Here is a 21,830-nt window from a genome sequence, read left to right as displayed (position 1 = left end):
TGTGTGTGTGTGTGTGTGTGTGTGTGTGTGTGTGTGTGTGTGTGTGTATAATTCGTAATTTATTGCATATCCCCGCAGGGTTCGCAATCTACCACCAATACTACCTTTCTCCTCTCACTTTAACCCTTTGGTCCAACGGCTTAACGTCTCTTTCCGAAAGACGGAGCCCAGTTTTCTCCGCACAAGAGCCTATCTTGCACGGAGGGGCGCAGCTATCGGAAAAACATTCCATGCTTCATGGCTCTAGTGGACTCGAACTTGGTTCCTCAGATTGCAAGTCTGGCGCTCTACCATTAGACTACACTACCGCCTTTATATATATATATCTATATACCCGGGAAAAAATGATTAGATATAATCATGTATAATTATATCTGGTATATATATAATTATATATAATTATATATGTTTTTATATAAGGTCATATCTAATTATACATGGCCACATGTGCAATCAGTGGTCCTACATACAACCAGATATAGCACCATATCTACTTGTATATAAATGTATATAATTTTATGTGAAGCCAGATATAATGATATATGAATGGTGCACCCTACATATAACAAGATATAGCATTATATACAACTATATATGCAGTCATATATAACCAGATATATTAATGTGACTAATTTGGCGCTATGTACAACCAGAAATAGCGCTATATCTAATCGTATATAAATGTATGTGAAGCCAGATATAATGATATATGAGTAGTGCACTCTACATATAACTAGATATAGCATTATATACAACTATATATGAAGTCATATATAGCCAGATATATTAACATGCCTAATCTTGTCCTATGTACAACCAGATATAGCACTATATCTGTATAGATATAGATTCGCAAGTTATCATCGCATATATGCTGCAGATATTTAATCCTAAATTTAAAAATTTATTTGAATCGTTTTTATATATATTATAGATATTAAATTCAAAAATTCGTTACATAATATTATATAATTCAGTATTATAAAATAATACTGCAGGTCATGTGTGCGTACCCGGGAAAAAAATTATATATAATTACTAGCTGGTTACCCGGGCTTCGCCCCGAAGGACATATGTAATCAGACACGCAAATAGTCTCTCTCTCTCTCTCTCTCTCTCTCTCTCTCTCTCTCTCTTTCTCTCTCTCTCTCTCTCTCTCTCTCTCTCTCTCTCTCTCTCTTTCTCTCTCTAAATACAATTCTTTAAAATTCGATTAATTTCTCGAAAAATTCGTCAAACTTCTGATACCATTCCAAAAAGATCGGTAACAAAAAATTATATACTTGATAGCACTCCCCGGGAAATTCAACCCCTACTTTATGTATAATTCTTTGAGATTCGGTCATTCGGAACCGGTTTTTAAAAAGATCGGTAATAAAAAATAGTACACTTTATAGCACTCCCCGGGAAATTCTACCCCTACTTCATGTATAATTCTTTGACATTTAATCAATTATTTCCCGAAAAATTGAAAGAATTAAAAAAACCGGTTTCCAAAAAGATCGGTAACAAAAACTGTACACATTATAGCGCTCGCCGTAAAATTCTACCCCTACTTCATATACAATTCTTTCAGATTTGGTCAATTAATTCCCGAAAGATTGAAAAAATTTTGATACCGGCTTTCAAAAGATCGGTAACAAAAAACTATACACATAGTGGCACTCCCCGGAAAATTCTACCCCTATTTCATATACTTTTGGTAAAAATTATTTGAAAAAATTTCGATACCGGCTTCCAAAAGATCGGTAACAAAAAATTATACATTTCATAGTACTTCCTCGGAAAATTCTATCTTTGTTTGATCTATAATTTGTTGAGATTTGATCAATTATTTTTCGAAAAATAGGAAAAATTAAAAAAATCGGTTTCCAGAAAATCGGTAACAAAAAACTGTACACATAGTGGCACTCCCCGGAAAATTCTACCCTTATTTCATATACTTTTGGTAAAAATTCGGTTCAGGGGTTTGGGCTGGGCGTTGATGAGTCAGTGAGTGAGTGAGTGAGTGAGTCAGTCAGTCAGTCAGGACATCTTCCTGGAGATATATAAATATACATATATAATTATATATAATGCAATTATATATGAATTTTGTCTCTATATGATCATATATAATTATATATAATCATATATAATCATATATGACCATATATGACCATATATGACCATATATAGTCAATATATATTGGAAAAGAACTGTTAACTTCGATAATAAAGCATTGATAAGTTAAGATGTATATTTTTTCAAAAGCTATAGAATCAAAAATGAAATGATTTATTCCATGCATATATTACAACTTGGCACTGCTTGACATGAGATAGTGCCGTGTCTCTTGATACCGTTTTTATACCACTGTCCGTCAAATTTTAAATACGAGAAACGAATCCTATTAAATATATATATATATATAAAGTTTCACATACATTTTGACATGATTATATATAAGTTCATATAATTTATATATATATATATATATATATATATATATATATATATATATATATAAGAATTAAGCATTTATCCATGTAGATTATATATGATTATATATAGCCATATATAAACTTAAATTCGGATTATCTGATAGATGGCATCCGATAGGATTTATTTCTCGTATTTACAATTTGACAAACAATGGTATAAGAATGGTATCATAAGAGACACGGCAGTATCTCACGCCAACCAGCGCCAAGTTATATGTAAATCATTTCACTTTTAATTCTGGCTTTTGAAAAAAATATACACTTAATTTATCAATGCTTTATTCCTTAATCGAAGTTAACAGAATTCTTTTTTAATATATATAAAATATTTATTATGTTAGATATAATCACATATGATTATATATAAAATCAACATTAAATATAATTAGATATAACCACATACAATTATATATAACCATATATGGTTATATAATTATATGTGGTTATATATAATTATATACAATTATATCGGGCCATTTTTTATATCTAATTATATCTAATGTCGATTTTATATAATCATATGTGATTATATCTAATCATTTTTTTTCGGGTATTCGGTAATTATTCAGTTTACACCCCTCACCTCCGATTTTGATGAACTTTGATGAACAATTAATTTGCAACATAAAGTATTGACATGAATTCAGAAATAATCAAAGTAATACATATGAAATCAGGAAATCATAATTCCTTCTGTGAATAAATCTGTAATCATAAAGTATGAGACTTGTATTGTACTCAATATATTAACTAAGTAGTTCACCAATTTATCAGAAGAAGACTGCAAACCTTTGCTAATGTCTCTTATTTCCTTTTCACAGAGAAGATTAATCTATTCAGAACATAATAAATGCAATTAAATCACATATCAAATGATCAATCCAATAAACATATGAATCAATGTGGAAAATGATTACATAGAATAATTAGTCGTATTTTAAATCCGTATATGAAAAGGCTTATTTTCATGAAGCAAAGAATTAAGTAGCGTATGATCAAAATAATGAAACAATTAAGTTCCTTTGATATTTCAAGAGCTTGTACTCTCTGTAGAGAATTTTAATTAGATTTATTTGAAGAATATTTCAGCCATTATTTTATGTAATTCCACCAAATAAATAAACTCACTTAAAGTATTAAATTACCAACAAGTATACTTCAGTATCTTGTTCATGAAATAAATGTAGTATGCATTCAATCGCAATAGTAAAATGAATCTGTCTTAATAATAATCGCATCAGTAAACCGTTATGAAATTAAGTAAAGTATTCATCTACGCATAGAAATATGCATAACCGATATCTCTCATGAAACAGATTTACGTAATATTATTTAAAGTAATATACGCCGCACGCAATATGTAAGTACTGTTATCGCAATAGAATCTATGCAACGATATGCTATATACCGCCTTTGATAATTCCTTGACATAGGAAAAGGATAAATGTACGTACTGAACATTTAGCAATTTAACCGTTAAGCAGTATGAATTATCAGTGACGAATATCACGACACGCACGATAATCACAATCAAAATGTACTTGAATATGGTTGCAACCAGAACGCAAATAGATCTGAGTACTCAAATGCCATATATTTCCGATGTCCGTGACCGAGAAAAGGACAGGCAGATCTCTCGAGATTCCTGGAATCAAGAATCGTAACCGAAAACTGTTTATAGTGATCAATGGTTCGTATTCAAGAATCTAAGAGTTACCAAAGTAACCTAGTAAAGCAACCGATTTAATTTATTGTAACCGATTCTTTTACGATAAGAGAAAATAATGGCAGCTTGTCTGAAGTTAGAAGTCAGAAGACCAACTGTGTCGATAAGACGACAACTCAACAGTTGGTCTTCTGACCGCGGCAAATTTCGCTATGATAATCGCTTCAGCGACTAACTTCAGACACAATTACTCGACTGAACGCAACGGATAATTGTTGTTTCGAGTGCATTGTTGCTGCAAAAGTCTTTTATAACAATTATCACTAACTTATTACTTCACATATTTGTAATTTTGCAATTGTTAAACAATTTAAGATCACTCTGCGTAGTAAGGTGGGCAAGAGATATTATTTTGATCATTATATACGCTTTGACCATTGTCCATAATTACATATTAACCATTGTCAAATATATAATCATAAATAACAATAAAATAATTGTATTCATTACTTATTATTTATTAAGAAAATAATGACAAATAAAAGTAATTATTAGTTTTTAATAATAAATAAGCGATAACTAAAAGCTTTATGAAGGTTATTCCTTGTCAGTATAATCATGATTTTGGCAATATACGTCAACATTATCGTAAATGTTTACGTTATTTTGCAAATTTAAACATCCTTCAGAAGTTCCTTTCTCCTCTCAAGACATGAAAAGCTTTTCCATCTCCTATCAAGAATTAGTCACAGATGGTGCCCTTACGTCTTACTTCATTTTACGATAAAAATATTATTATTTGGAATAATGATCGACCTTCTTCAACGAGATATTGCAAAGCAATACAATTTGAATACACAAAAGAAACTGCTGAAAAAATAAAAAGTGAAAAGCAACGTATGGATGACGAAATTGCTCAATTACGAGAAACAGAAATAGAAAAGTTCGGAACCACATTCAAAATAAATCATCAAATGATATTTACGATGATAGACGGTAAGGTAGCTCAAGTTGTAACCCACACGCCTTCATCATCTTCGTGTTTTATTTGTGGTTCCAAACCATCTCAAATGAACAACTTAACAGAAATTAACCCTCAGGGTACGATCTATAAAAAAGTTACGTTCCGTACGAACATGGGTTAGCCTAACCCGGCGACTTTGATTGACTGTATATCGGGCTGTAATTTATCAATTGAAACAAATTTTTTTTTCTTTGGATCGGAAATTTTCTCAAAAATACAATGGCGTTGGTAGATTTATTACCTTATTTGTTTAAACAAAGATACATTTGAAAATGTAAACCATTCTCAAAAAATTTTCATAAAAATTCATTTTTTCTTTTAAATTGCATAACTTTATGAAAAAAAAAGATATCGACATTTTTTAAGTCGCGTTTGAAAGCTAAAAAGTTGTTCTTTGAAATGGCTGAATTCGTTTTTTGATCCATTCCAAAAAGTATATTTTTTTTGAACTATGAAAATACCCGTTTTTTTGCGATAGCGATATAACGTTACTTGCTTGATTTATCGTAATAACGCAAAAAAAATATCTTAAAGTAAAAATAGTTCTTTTGGATGTTGTTGATTAGTATAATATAAATAAATAACAAAAATTGCATGCACGGATACGTTATGCTGGTATGCTACAGAGCATCATTTTGAGGTTAGAATGCACAAAAGTATATAAAAAATAGTAAATTATACATACCAGAATACTCTACAGCAGCAAATACTCGAAAAACACAAATTTTTTTTGTTTGAAAAACACGGATTTTGTAACGTTCCGTACCAGCTGGGTGTAGACTACCCGAGTTCAATTTTCAAATTCGTTTATCTTGAGCACCAAGCGTAGACTGACGCTGCCCCTTGGCGCTTACATAGTAGCTACCTCAAAGATTTTTCCCCCCCCCCGGTACGGACCCCCACCATTCACTTCCTTTAAAATGGCGCTACTTTCAAAATTCGGCTTGGGTTACGCTAACCCAGATCGTACCCTGAGGGTTAATAAAAGGTTTAACAAAGAAAAGAAGCATTCAAATTAGGAATGTCACCCTTGCACGCACGAATCAAATTCATGGAGTGTATATTACATATTGCCTACAATTTGTCTTTCAAGAAGTGATCAACAACGCCAGAAACACGCGTTCAAAAAAAAGAAACAAAAAAAAGAATACAAGACGCTTTTTATAATAAACTTGGACTGAGGGTAGACATCGTTAAACAAGGTTCCGGATCATCTAATGACGGAAATACTTCTCGACGATTTTTTGCTAATCCAAAAATCACAGCAGAAATAACTGGAGTTGACGAGGAATTGATCAGAAGATTTTCCACAATATTACAAACGATTAATTGTGGTGAAGAAATAAATTCAGAAAAATTCGGTTCTTATGCGTACAAGGCAGCAAAAATATTTATTGAAAAATATTCTTGGTACTTTATGCCAATTACCGTTCATAAAATTCTTCTTTACGGTAAAGAAATTATAGAAAATGTCTCGGAAAATGCAGCGTTACCTGTTGGGACATTATCGGAAAAAGCTCAAGAGGCAAGAAATAAGGACTATAAACGATATCGACTTAATCATAGTAGAAAATGTAGCCGTCTGTTTACAAATGAAGATGTTATGCATATGATGCTCGTGTCATCCGATCCGTTAATAACTAGTTTAAGATGTAAACCACATCAAAAAAATTTAGACTTAAGCGATGAGACGCAAGAATTACTTTGCTCTTATACATAAATTAAATGTAAATTGAATTTTTATTTAATTTCAATCAAATAGTTGTTCCTATCATTAATTTTTAATAAATATACACTTTTGCAATTTTTATAAGTCAACATTGAAAGGTTCTATGATCATTCATTGCATATTTTACAAGTAACATAATTTTTTCCGCGATTCGCGCAAACGGCTCCACTGTGCGCCGCGGCTGCAGCATATCCCCTCTAACTGGCTAGTTCGGACACGAACCATTAGCACGGACGCAAACCATGTGCGGTTACCGAGCGAAACGACGTAATTGAGGCGCACTTTCTCAGGCGGCGCGTCGGAAGATGCGACACACAAAAATTGACGAAAAACGCCGGGATGGCCTCTTTCAGGTTTCTCTCTGGACATACATAGACATATTTTATATATAATATATTATACATATAATATTATATAATTATATATATTTAGATATATATTTATATAAGAATTTTTTTAGTGCGTCGAAAAGTTTACGTCTCATTCCTCGTTCTCTGCCATCAGCCATAAGGAGATCTCCAGATTTACGTAATATTCGTATAATTTATTGAAAATGAAAAGTGTTGAATTTTTAAATGTTTTGTTTTGTGCCGAGGTGCAAATCTGGCTATCGTTCGCAAAGAACAAAGTACAAAAAATTGGGAATGAAAAACCTAATTAAGCCTATTCAGAGCTCGCACCGTAAGTAAAACGCATATTACATATTAAATAATATATTATATGTTTTACATGTATTATCAGATCGTATTTAACACAATTTTTTATTGCCCTATTATTGCCATAATAATTCATTAATTTCTTTTATAATGGTAGTTCATTGATGATTTACTCCGGTTCTACATTGGTCGTAGTTCGAGATCGCGAATGCTCCCCTGGCGAAAAAAATTTCTATAAATAACTACAAAATTTAACTAGAAATAGAAATTTGTACATTTTTGTTGAAATATTTAATTTTTTGTAGAAATAGTTATTTTTTTGTAGAAATATCTACGAAATAGTACCACAAATTACAATGTTCTCAAATCAAGAAATTATTGCAAGTAGTATTTTATGAAAAACTACAATTTTATAAAAAATAGTACAAAGATCTACAAATTTTAAAAATTTAAAAAGAAACAAAATCTTAAAAAATTAAAACATCTGCTTACTTGTAGAATACTACAATTATTTATAAATAACTATAGAAATCTACTACAATTTACGTATCGTAAAACTATGCAACTTAGAATTTAATTCAGTTTTTAGTTTCTCATAAAATACTACAATTGCGTACAAATACTAACAAATACCAATTTTTTTGTACAGCTAAAAAATTTATTACAATTATGGCTAATTAAAATTTGTAATTTTCAGTTAAATGTTACAAATTTTTACACAAATTTTCCAAAATTCATCTATTATTAATAACTTCTTAATTCGCAAAAGTCAAAATACTTTTGTTTTTATTTTCGTATAGTCTGTTGTAAAGTCCAATAGAAAAATACATAAATGTACAATTTTTTACCTATATAAATTTCTGATTCGTGAATGATTGTAATTTTGCATACAATACTACAAGGTTCTACAGAAAACGACACAATCCTTAAGCCTTTTACAACTCGTGAATTTATGAAAATCTACATTGCTTTTTTTAGATGTTTATAAGATACTACAATTTTACATGGAAATTAACAGATCTTTAACCAAACCTTCAACCTTTCCATGGAAAGTAAAAATTAATATGTCAATTAAAAAAATTAAGTATCTTACTTATGCAAAATTAGAAAAAAAAGAAAACTTATTAAAATAACATCTAAGCAATGAGAAGTGCCGTTTTCAGTTGAAGCGGATCTTGATGCTTAATAATATTTCACAATATCAATTATTATTAAATACATGTTTCAGTTTTTTAAATTGGCACTGCGTGCCAATATGGACTTTGTCGGACTTAAAACGCAATTGTGTAAACTGAAACTAAAAATAATATATTTTATATTAATTTGATATTGTCAAGTAAAATAATATACTATTAGAAGAATATTTTTACAACAGTTATACAAATTTATATGGATAGATCCATTATAGAGTTGTATATTCATATATGATTATCTTTAACCTTATAAATATACTTTTACATGATTACACATGATAATATACTAGTATATAAAACCATATATGACTATATAAAGTTATATTTAAAGAGATATAGCCATATAATATTGTTCAAGATTATATTTCCATTTTTTATATGACCATACATAATTATATATTTACTAATTTAAACAAATAAGAGGTATTTTTTCTCGAGTATATAATCATATATGCTTATATATGACCATATAATATTGTTTAAGATTATATTTTCCATTTCTTATATGATCATATATAATCATGTATCTACTAATATAAACTAATATGAATAAATAAGAAATTTTTTTTCCCGGGTTATGCGGTTTTAGACATGTGTGTACGTGGTGCTGGGTAAGGTTTTTTTTTATAATAACTCGCTTTTTATTTTACAGATAAGTTAGAATAAATCAGTTTTTTTTTGTAATCGCGCGGCGCGACGTTGGCCCAATAGGCCTATTTTGTAATGAGCCGGCACTGGTTTCTGACATTCACCCGACATTCAGAAAAAATTATATTCGTATATCCGATTCGAAATTTTATTACTTTTTTTAAACTGAATTTGTTTCTTAAGAATTTTTGAAAAATTCTATATTTGCGCTGGTTGTGACACATGTAGACTATATATAACACTTACATCAAATTAAGAAGTAGTCTACCACGTAAGACGGTTGGTTCACGATCCAGAGGTGCCGAGGTCTCTCGAGTTCGAATCCCATCAAGGTAAGTGTGTTTTTCAAGTACGAGAAAATATTTATAATTATAGAAACAAATTTAGTTAAAAAGTAGTAATAAAATTTCAAAATAAATATAATTTTTTTTATGTCGGGTGAATTTCCTCATTAGAGTGTTTTAATTCTAGTATTTCTTTATATTCTACTGTACTCAAATAGATATAGAAATGTGTAGAATATCAGTATTAGTTGTAGTTTGGCGTAGTTTTACCGAAAAACTTATAGATCAAGATGCACTAAAAAAATACAAAAATTTACAAAAGTGTTCCAATTCTAGCATTTTCATGTAGGATTTTGTAGTACTTCTTAAATTCATGTAGAATTTAATAAATTCTGGCAATTATATTTTATAGTTTTTTGTAGTACATTTTTATTTTTTTTTTTAATTTTGTAGAAATATTTCCGCCAGGGTCGAGATCACGAATGCTCTTGAATATTCTTATTCTCATTTAGACGACTGTGTCATGAGTCACAGCGAATATCGCCCCTTGTTTGTTTCGCGCTCACGTCATAAGAATTATTCTCCGTACGAAGCCGAATCACTCTCTGGCACGGTGGTCCTTTCAACGATCAATAATTACGAGGACAATGGCTATGTGCATCTTCGATATTCACTTCGAGAAGTTTCTATTCTATGACATTTTGACCTTAGCTAAGCATTCGTCATCCCTGGCGCGTTCTTTGTCTCGGGCGGGTATAAAAACCCATAAAACTTACGGCGCGCGGCCATTCGTCAACAGTGTGTCAAGATCTGTCATCGATCGATATTGTGATGGTCAGTTCTCATTTACGCGCGGGTTATTCAACACCACAAGCGAGAAAGTGTTGATATAGAATTTGCTTAAAACCGCCCGCGTTTCCGGAGTTCACTTAAATTCAAATACATTTATAAATTAATTATGTCATTCTTTAATTTCGTCATTATTTTTGGTTGTTAAATAAACTGTTGTGTTACTGGCAAGCTTCTGATGTTAGTGGTCTCTCAAGCACTATCCCTCTTCACTCACACGCGCGCGAACAGTCGTATCGTAGCATAATTCATAAAATTATAAGAAATTGACCAATTATAGTCGAATTGGAGAAGAATAATCAACTGTGATTGGTCAATTTCTTACGATTTATGCTACGATATGACTAATGTATAGAACGGGTCTTACATGATTATTATTATACCACAGCACAGTACTTCGCAGTTTCGATTAATGATGTTATTTACAATTCTATTTTTGTTCTGTTAAACATAGCCATAATAATTTATTAAAATTCAAAATTATAACTCACTTTCTCAATTATAACTCACTTTTTAACTCACTTTTCTTATACTTCAATGTAGTAAAATTCCAACCTTACGCATCGCGTAATTTTGTTCAGTCGCCTGTTACCAGTAGCGAGAATACCGTTTTTTTAACACCAGCGCCACCAACTTTCGCCCAAAAATTGGCCCACTTTCATAGTATGGAGATCGGTCTCCTTATATCTTATTTCCTAGCTCTTTCTTTTCAATAGTCTGAAATGCCATCTATTGATGCAAAAGCAACCGTACGTACGTACGAGTACGTACGGCGATGATAACGACGTTTCTTAATTGTAAAATTTAACATTTCAGACTTTCGTCGCAATATCTTCGCTCGTAGGGCACATAACGGAAAAATATAAACTTTTTATTACATAATTCAAACCCAATTATAGTTATCGATCAAGCCTACTTAGAACTTGATCCGTTCACTCGTTATTGAGATATCAAAATCTCGGATACTTGCAACTCGTCCGTTCGCGTAAAGATACACGGCGGTCTCGTGTTGCGCGTGTACTTGGCGCGAAACACTACAGTGTCTCCTTGATAGAAAGTAAAAGTAACAGTTCGTAGTTGAATAACCTTTTTTTATCTTTAGAAAAATCTTGAATATAAAAAAATCCTATTTTTAATATCTTACAATAATTTTTTCCTAACGCAAGCGTGAAATAGGCCGCTTTTCGCGCTTGTTTTGAGTGAGCAAAACGATCCATTTCTCCACTAGTTGAAAAATGGAGCCATTTCTCAACTAGTGGAGAAATAAAATTGTAAAACAAGCACGAAGAGCGGCCTGTTTGACGCTTTTGTTAGGAAAAATAGTATGAACAACTCGTGGGAAGAGTGGTCGAGCCCAAATGAATTTGATGGCCCAGACTCATATGATAAACATAGATACGTGTCTGCATTTGGCGACTTGCCATGTAATTTCTTCAGCTCTTCGTTCATGGATGCCATTAAATATCATTTTTTAATACACAATAGAGACAAACCTCAATTGTGATTCTTTTAGTATTTATAAATTTAATATAAAATCAGTACGAGTATAAATGTTTAACATATTGGTTTTAAGAGGAAACCTGAACAAAATCTTAATTATTCACGATATATTAGTCTCTGTTTCATGTGCAGAAGTTTATAGTGGGTGCGAGCCAGAATTGTGCAATGTATGTTTATTCACAGTTCTTTATTAATTAATTTTTTATTATTTATTGCAAAAATTGCAAAACAATACAGAACTTTTTTGTTCAGTTTAACCCACTTTATCTATACATGAGTGTCACACCTACTGTCAGATACCCTATTTAATGAGGTATGATTATATAGTTCTGTATATTTATACAAACCTTCGATATCACTAAATAGAATCTTCGACATCTTTGCGATGCTAACTTTTTTATCTCCCTTGTCGTTCATGTACTCTCTCTCAGCGTTGTTATTTGTGCGGAATATTGATTCAAGAACCTGTCGCGAAAGTAATGGCGATATGGGACGTTTTTGCGCACTATTCGTATTGGCTGAGGTATCACACGAGCTTTCATTATCACATATGCTCGCCGTGGACATGCTGTCCGTAATCAATTTCTCAGTATCCGAATCACCAGCATTGCTATAGTAATTATTACCACTATCGGACTTCTTTAGAATCGACCTTGATACCCGGTGATGATCTGTGAACGACATTCCACCGCTGTTTATCGAGTCTGCTGACAACGAAAGCTTATTCTCGACGCTCGTTTCTGAAACAAATTTCATTATATTTCATTACATTGCTTCGTTATGTAATATCAATTGATGAATAATCATGAATGCTTAACAAATATCAACTTTTAACTTTATTTATAATTATTTTACTCTTAACATTTATATACAATTATATACAATTATCGCGCTTCCACTCAACTACCGATACTATAAGCAGTCTTTTGAATGTTTTCAATAATATCCCCAAAAAACATAAAACTCGTAATTATGTTATCATACAAGAGTGTTCTGTGCTTTATAAATCACTGTAATCCTCTAAAAAAGAAAAAAGTTTTTAAAAATAACGGTATATTCCAAGGGCCTGGGGCTTGATCCTTGAATTTATTTGCAAAAGAAACGTATGCGCAAATTCTGCTTTTACAGAAAAGTTGCAAGTTGATTGGCTCTCGTATGGCTTTTAACCAATTAACTTGTAGATTTTTCGTAAGATAGAATTCGTATAGGTTCTTGCGAATGAATTCAAGAATCGAACCTCAGGCTTATTTATATAACCGCCAAGAACGAAGGAGCCGCCGATCTTATTCTTATTGCTTCGGACTTTCCCCACCATCACGTTTTTCGGTAGCAGTCAATGTAACTTGATGCTGTATAGCGCCGTGTCATAAACGTTTTTATGGATAAAGCAGCATGGATATAGCATATGAAGTAAAATATCGTATTTTAAAAAAGGGCGCGCTGTCTTGTCTAGCTACTTTTATGGCAGCTGCACGTAGCGAGAGAATTCGCTAGAACACGCTTGTCTGGAAATTTGTATTTTTCTCTCAAGTATTATTAAAGATTATTAAAAGTAGAACCAGTGTTCTTTATTGCATAACTTTACCAATATTGATGATGATATCTCACTATGTGTTATACAATTTTTTCACAAAATAATGCAAGTTACAATGCTTTTTGCATACGCGTCCTAACATGGAAGCAATAAGTGATATTTCATAAGATGCACGATGCCAATATAATATAAGACAAGATAAGAACAAACATCGAGTACTGAAAGAGTAGGGAAACCAGCTGGCTAGTGAGGAAGCCTAAACTAACCCACACAGCAAAGTATATCTGAGATAGGTATAATCAGATATCTTTATGCCTACAATTTTTAAGTCAAATCTGAGATCTTATTTTCAGATATTCACAGAATATCTGCAGGACATCATTACTCGATATCACACGATACCTTTAAAAAGGATATCTTTGCAACATTTGCCTACGAATATATGGCCGATTCACAGTCAAATCTTATTATATTTTATAAAGATGAACTCAAGTTTATTTGTAGCCAATAAAACAATCCATATAGCATCTTAAAATAAGCTTCAGGCGATCTGAAATGGGAAATAATGACCGACCTTAATCCTCCTGGACAAAATCCCTTCATATTTAATCCGGACTTAAATCCCTTCGGACAAAACCTCTTTCTATACAATTCCCCCCGGACATATGTATTCTCCCCGAGCAAACTCACTTTGGACGAAATCCTCCTGTATAAAAATTCCCTCGGTTAAAAGTTGAAAACCTGAATCGTACAATATTGTCCAAAGAACAATCCACGCAAAGCGAGATCTATTCCATCCCATCCCTGCTTACAGGGTGAAACGAAGTTTATCATTGTACGGTTCGGGTTTTCAACTTTCTACGCAAACACAGGTCCACCCCCATTCACACCTGTTTGCGGGAGAGAGGCGTAGCCTATACCCCCGCCTATACGTATACTTTCAAGTAAGAGAAAATTGAAAGTAATGTTTGTATAATTTTTTTTAATTTTTTTTTATTGTTAGTTACTTTGGTATCTATTAGTCGGAAATTTTTTTTTTTATTTTTCCGTGTTCCGCGCCAAAAATGCCTCCAAAAATTACTTACATTTCGAGGAACCAAAGTTATCGTGATTGTCCATCTCCTCGACATAAATTATCTATGTCGTATTATCTTCTCGGACGTAATCTCTTTGATGCAAAATCACCTTTGCGTGTATATTTGGGGTAATTCAGTAACCGTTGAAGTTTGAATTATGTTTTGAATTGAACGAGATGTTCATGTTTTGATATATTTTCTATTGCTAAATAACGGACTATAAATCAGTCTCCTGCTCGTCCGTTCGTGTTGTGTATTGTAGCTGGTTGCATTCTAAACATTGTGACGTTGTATATAAAATAAATTGTAATGATTGTAATGATTGTAACCTCTTATGTAGGTCAAACTGCCAAACAATTGCAAACGAGAATTAAGGAACACCATAACCATATATTAAAAAGAACACGATTAATCATTTTGTTATAACAGATCATAGATTAACATTGAATCACTTCAATTGGGACAACGTTGAAATTTTAGATAATGAATTGTATTTTTATAAACGTTTAATATCTGAGATGTTGTTTATAAAAAGATAGAAGAGAAGAATGGATTGAATTTGCAGACGGACACGGAAAGTTTGCCGGACACCTATTTGAACGTCATTGATAGGTTGTCAAAAATTTGAATTCCTCCGCTGGAAATTATATTTCGTCAGCGTGAATCCATACATATTGTTATTTATATACATATTGTTCCAAACCCATACATATTGTTCCGACTCTCAACAAATGTATCATTATCTCACGAAACGCAACAGAGACAAGTACATCGTCTATCCATATTATAACACTGCGTCCTGTAATTCTGTCAATTCCGTAAGTAAGATAATAGAGCTGTAAATTCGTAGGTATCAAATCTAATGCATTACGTTGTTTAAAAAAAAAAACATTGTGACTCCGATTGCACAGGGCTGTAGAATCTGACGCTCAAGTGAGAACATTCGAAGTGCTTCTCGCCTTTCTTCCGGGCCATCCAACCTGTGATTTCAGTGCATGAAGATGCAATCGAATCGGAGCATATACGTACCGGCATATCTACACCTTAACAAACTGCAGATTATCCGTATAGTTTTTCTATTAATTTACTGATTTGATTGCCTTTTGTTGACCGACACACCACAATATTTCTTCTTAATTGTTAGACAGCGTAAATCGAATGTTAATTTTTCATATTTAATTTTTTATGTATATTTTTGCGCTTAAGATGACCCAAAGAAAGGGTCAAAACGTCCGAGTTTGTAATGACTAATATATTTATTTGACGTATTTGATGAAATTGATTGCGCACTAATCACCGCGCCTGGCTCCTATTGCCTCTCTCACTTTCCTTTTTTGATCTATGCAAAAAATCTTGCCATGGATTGTGTCATATATCGTCGATAATGCAAACTTTTATGTGACATTTTCGTTCTTTTTTTATGGTAGTTGCGGGTTTAAAACATTTTGTTTCCTTGCTTATAATGCTGTGAATTGTGCTGCAGGAATCGTATTGCATGAAACCGACCAGAATCATGTGCCTGATAAAGCGTTAATTGAGGTCCGATCTGCGAGAGCGCAAATGCGGAAGAAAGCGAAGACGAGTTATGAGCCAATGTCCTTTGTTGTCTCGTCCGTTCTGGCTAAAGTATCAACATCGGCTACCGGACTACTATAAAGACATTTCAGGCAATGAGTAAACAGTGTGACTTATCAGCAACATTAAATTTATTTCTGTTATTTTTTTAAAACATTTCATACATTTTCAACATTTTTGTTTTTTAAGTTCTTTTTTAGTCTCTTGAGAGATTGTGTTATATGAGAGATATATATACTAACACATTAACATATGTTAATTACAGTTATATTTTACAAATGTTAAAGTTTAAAAGTATTTTATATGTATTTTTATTTTTACTGATTGTATTTTTTTTTCAAAAATTAGAGATACTTTGTTTAAAAACTATTCTTTTAATAAATAAAAATTTAATATGCAATGTATATGTTACGTCCAACCCCAGGATTAAGATTAGAAAAACTAGGAAGCGAAGGAAAGGCTAACCAGAGGGGTAAGGGTAAGGAAAGACGCAACCAGATATTGCAATGTCGCTCGCAGGTACACGCTCTGAGGCGCGTGGCGCGAGCCGAACGCACTTTCAATGGCTTAGGAAAAGTCAACGTCCCGTAGGGACGCCTTCTGTGAGCGGTGCGATCGTCGGTCCTCTTTTGAGTCAGTTGAATTTAATTCCTCTAACTCAGGATCGGACCTCGTGCGATTTTGAGAGGGGGAAGTGTAGTGGGTGAGGTTTAAGTTATAAATGAACGCAAATTGAAATTAATATTTAACATAAGATAAACATTTATTACAATAATATAGGTTAGTTGAACAATAAATGAGAATTAGGGCAAATAAAATTGAATACATTCATACTTAAGTGTGAATGTATTCGGATGTATTCGGATGCATGTGTAACGTGTGTTCTTCGCGGGTGTTACATTGGTGCGGCGGTGATCGGGCAGGATCTTTGAAGGGGAAACCTATTCAATGCACATCCTGTCCTCTATTATTAAAATTAATTTTAGGATTGAAGTTACATGAATTTAACTATGTATGTGTGGGATGTATGAGTATTTGAATTAAATTAAAACATATAAAGGAAAATAAGTAATATCTATACTATAAGGCGTGTTAATTATCAGTTTATGGTGATCACCTCGGGATCGACTACTTCCTCGAGGGTGGCTGTAAAGCGATGGAATAACTCTTTTAGGACGTAAACGAGAATTTTGTACGGGAATTCATGGTTGGGGATAAAAACGAGAGTGAAGTGGCGAGGATCGGCCCTGAGGATTAACTTCGTTAATGTCGAACTCCTCAGGACCAATGGTAAAAGTCCCTTCCGGAATATGTTTAGTATAGAGAGAAAAATACGTGGGTATATTGAGAAGAAAATGCGAGTATTGAGGACCTTCCTCGAGAACCGCGGTCGAGGCGGTCGACAGCGTCGGGGATGGTCCTCTGGAAAGTTCCTCGAAAGGAACAGGGGAATATGACCTTTCCTGTATGGGGGAAGGATTGAAGGCAGGCGAGAAAGAGGGGGAATCAGGAAGTTCCACGGAGCAAACCGGGGAATACGAAGGTTCGAGCAGGGGGGAAGAATCAGGTGTATCGGGGAATACGCGATAACAAAGGGGGCGGGAAGGCGAATTAGGAGGAGGCTGCAACGATGGTTCCTCCGGAAGAGCTGGTGGAGGCGGCGGAGTGGCGAGTCGCGGAGGACCGGCGTTAACTTGTTCCTGGCGGAATTCCAACGCTTGTTTTTCAACCTCCCTTTGCGCCCGCTTGTTCCGAAGATTCCTTTCGTGTTTCGTGGCGTTTCGCGACTTCTTGCGGGTGGGATTGCCCGAATCCACTACAAGTTACCCTGGCGGAAATATTTCTACAAAATTAAAAAAAAAATAAAAGTGTACTCAAAAAACTATAAAATATAATTGCAAGAATATATTAAACTCTACATGAATTTAAGAAGTACTACAAAATTCTACATGAAAATGCTAGAATTGGAACACTTTCGTAAATTTTTTATTTTTTTAGTGCATCTTGATCTATAAATTTTTCGGTAAAACTACGCCAAACTACAACTAATACTGGTATTCTACACATTTCTATATCTATTTGAGCACAGTAGACTACAAGGAAATACTAGACTTAAAACACTCTCTAATGAGGACATTCACCCGACATAAAAAAAATTATATTTATTTTGAACTTTTATTACTATTTTTTAACTAAAGTTTCTTAAGATGCAACCTATGATTATAAATATTTTCTCGTACTTGAAAAACACACTTACCTTGATGGGATTCGAACTCGAGACCTCGGGACCTCTGGATCGTGAGCCAACCGTCTTACGTGGTAGACTACTTCTTAATTTGATGTAAGTGTTATTTATAGTCTATATGTGTCATAACCAGCGCAAATATATAATTTTTTAAAAATTTTTAAGAAACAAATTCAGTTTAAAAAGAATAATAAAATTTTGAATCGGATATACGAATATAATTTTTCCTTAATGCCGGGTGAATGTCAGAAACCAGTGCCGGCTCATTACAAAATAAGCCTATTGGGCCAACGTTGCGCCGCGCGATTACAAAAAGAAAAAAACTTCTTTATTCTAACTTATCTGTAAAATAAAAAGCGAGTCATTATAAAAAAACCTTACCCAGCACCACATACACACATGTCTAAAACTGCATAAGACGTCTTTTAGATATCTTTTAGCCATCTTTTTTTGTAAGACGTCTAAAAGATGTCTAAAAGATGTCTTTTAGACGTCTTATGTCCCGCTTTTGAACATGCTTGCTGTCAGTTATTTTTTTGCAGAAATATCTACGAAATAGTACCACAAATTACAATGTTTTCAAATCAAGAAATTATTGCAAGTAGTATTTCATGAAAATCTACAATTTAATAAAAAATAATACAAAAATCTACAAATATTAAAAATTTGAGAATCAACAAAACTTAAAAAATTAAAACATCTGCTTACTTGTAGAATACTACAATTATTTACAAATAATTATAGAAATCTACCACAATTTACATATCGTAAAACTATATAAATTAGAAAATCTAATCCAGTTTTTAGTTTCTCATAAAATACTACAATTTTGTATAAATAGTAACAAATACCGATTTGTTTGTACAGCTCAAAAATCTTTTACAATTATGGCTAATTAAAATTTGTAATTTTTAGTTAAATGTTACAAGTTTTTACACAAATCTTTTAAAATTTATCTATTATTAATAATTTCTTAATTCGCAGAAGTCAAAATACTTATGTTTTTATTTTCGTACAGTTTGCTGTAAGACCCAATAGAAAAATACACAAATGTACAATTTTTTACCTAATTAAATTTCTGACTCGTGAATGATTGTAATTTCGCATATAATACTACAAGGTCCTATAGAAAACAACAAAATTCTTAAGCCTTTTACGAATCGTGAATCCATGGAAATCTACATGTATTTGCCTTTTTAGATTTTTATAAGATACTACAATTTTCCATGGAAATTAACAGACCTTCAACCTTTCCATGGAAAATTGCAGTATCTTATAAATGGGTCTGTCACGACTTTTTCACTCCCTGAGCGGTCCAGGGCGTGTACCGGATCAAAAGGATAAAGGAGAGCGGGATGATAGGCCTCTCCGGGGATTCTCTCGCACCTCCGACACTCCACAAAACGATTTTAATGTTGGGCGCCAGACGCGTGAATTCGCGTCCGCGAGATCGCGAAAAACCAAAACGAGACGCAAAATGAAATGTGTGGATGTGCGAGGAATCGGCTAGCTCGACTTAAAAACGGGGCGGGGTTGATGAAGGGCGGCGCAATATCCGGCGGGGTGACACGTAAATTAATAACTCAATCCGTTAACAATAAGGAGTAACATTTATTGTATAGTAACTCTCCAGAAAATCATAACAAGTGCCCATTCGGCTTCGATTAATCGCAAAACAAATCCAGTAAATAGTAGCTGACGCGGGCGTCCAGATTTAATGAACAGAAATAGTAACAACTCGGACGTTAGAAATTACGGAGTCTCACTTTTGTTTAATATAAACGCGCGGAAGGCGCTCTTCTCGAACAACAAATAATAACAATAGAAAATTCAGCTCGCCAATAGTACGGAATAGCGGCCAAAGAAACGACCGCACTTGAAATAATCGGAGTAACGCGAAATATTAGAGTCGCTAGGAAGTGATGTAACGTAACGTAAAATATCGCGAAATAATGGTGCGTCACGCTCGGGGCGCGGAAGCACCGTATTCAGACCGTACGGGAATTCCGTTGCCAAGTTATCGAAATCTCACGTAAATAACGCTGATCGGGCGCAACAAGGAGGCGCCGATACATTCGACAAGATAAAGAATACTATAACCAGGGAGTAAGATATAAAGAGACTGATCTCCATACTTGGTACCCGCAAAAACCTGGCCCGATTTTGGGCGAAAGTTGAGTGTTAAATGTTACCACTCGCAGCGCTTGTGTTCCATCATCGGTGGGTCACGTGACGATCCGTTTCAATATTCAAGTGTCAACTTGGCGACGATAGTACGTGCCGACACGTCACGGTAAAAAATTTTTTAAATAAAACAATATCTAAATATATATAATTATATAATATTATATAAAATATTATGTAAAATATTATATAAAATATGTTTATATATAAGTTTTCTTTCTCTTGTATATAATCTCTGTTTGTATGTACGAGAAAAATAATAAGAAAAAAAATTAGAAAATAATATGATTATATATGAACAAGTTTTTCACATTTGCACAGATTTTATTTATTTTTTTTTTTTTAATGCAAAAATTATCTTTTTAATTATTTTCTAATTCTTTTTCTTATTATTTGTCTTGTACATACAAACAGAGATTATACAAAAAAAAGAAACATAGTATATGGACATATTTTATATAATATATTATATAATATTATATGATGTGACGTGACAAATGTCACGTCCCTTACCCCAGATGGAAGCTCGGCCGAGGGAGGCGTCAAGGATGGTGCCTCCGCCCGGGGCGGGCGGAGAGCGAACAGTTAGGTTAGGATTAAGATCTGTTGCGAGCGTTACAGGTCGAGGGAGTGCGGAGGGGATGGCAGCACCTGATAAGGCCAGGGACACCGGCGCGCGCGCGCGGGGGCTCAGCGTGGTCCCGCCGGGCCGAAGAAACGCCACTGTCGTGCGAGCCGCCATCCTGGCAACATCCAGCCCTGCGAGCCGAACGACGAGCTGCCGGAACCAGGAGAATTTGTAAGGCCACTGCTCAGCCTCCCGGAAGTAAGATCGCGGTAATACCAAGGCTCTCCCGGGAGTCGCGTTGTGCCGCGGGAATACATGGAATACGCCGTAATTGAATAATACCGAGTGCCATACCGCGGGAGGGCTCGTGCGACAAAGTGATCGCGAGTGCCCGTCTCGGGGATGCGAACGTACGGCCGCCGACAGTCAGCGTGATTGTAATTTCGTTGCGTGTGATTTCGTTTCGTGTAATTTCGTTGCGTGTAATTTCGTTGTGGGTAATTTCGTTGCGTGTAATTTCGTTGCGGGCAATCTCGTCGCGTGTAATTTCGGAATCGTCGTTGGCTTAACCGTGCCGTAGTTTTGGGAGGTGGCTCTTGCGCGTGCGAGAGTCTC

The 21,830-nt window shown here is 33.7% G+C and overlaps 1 protein-coding gene across 1 annotated transcript in view; it reads right to left on the bottom strand.

The window, feature by feature from the left end:
• The window catches only part of LOC112467880, a 77,654-nt gene extending 64,885 nt beyond the window's left edge, over nt 1–12,769 (bottom strand). Inside the window, exon 1 of the mRNA XM_025036766.1 lies at nt 12,381–12,769. Coding sequence (XP_024892534.1) covers nt 12,381–12,717 — 337 coding nt within the window. The 5' untranslated portion in view covers nt 12,718–12,769. The remainder of the gene's footprint in view (nt 1–12,380) is intronic.
• Nucleotides 12,770–21,830: the final 9,061 nt, after the last annotated feature.

The sequence above is a fragment of the Temnothorax curvispinosus genome, unplaced genomic scaffold (assembly GCF_003070985.1).
Source record: "Temnothorax curvispinosus isolate PA1 unplaced genomic scaffold, ASM307098v1 QBEX01017841.1, whole genome shotgun sequence".
Lineage (NCBI taxonomy): Eukaryota > Metazoa > Arthropoda > Insecta > Hymenoptera > Formicidae > Temnothorax > Temnothorax curvispinosus.
Note: the sequence above shows the minus strand (reverse complement) of the source record. Positions and strands in the feature narration are given on the sequence as shown.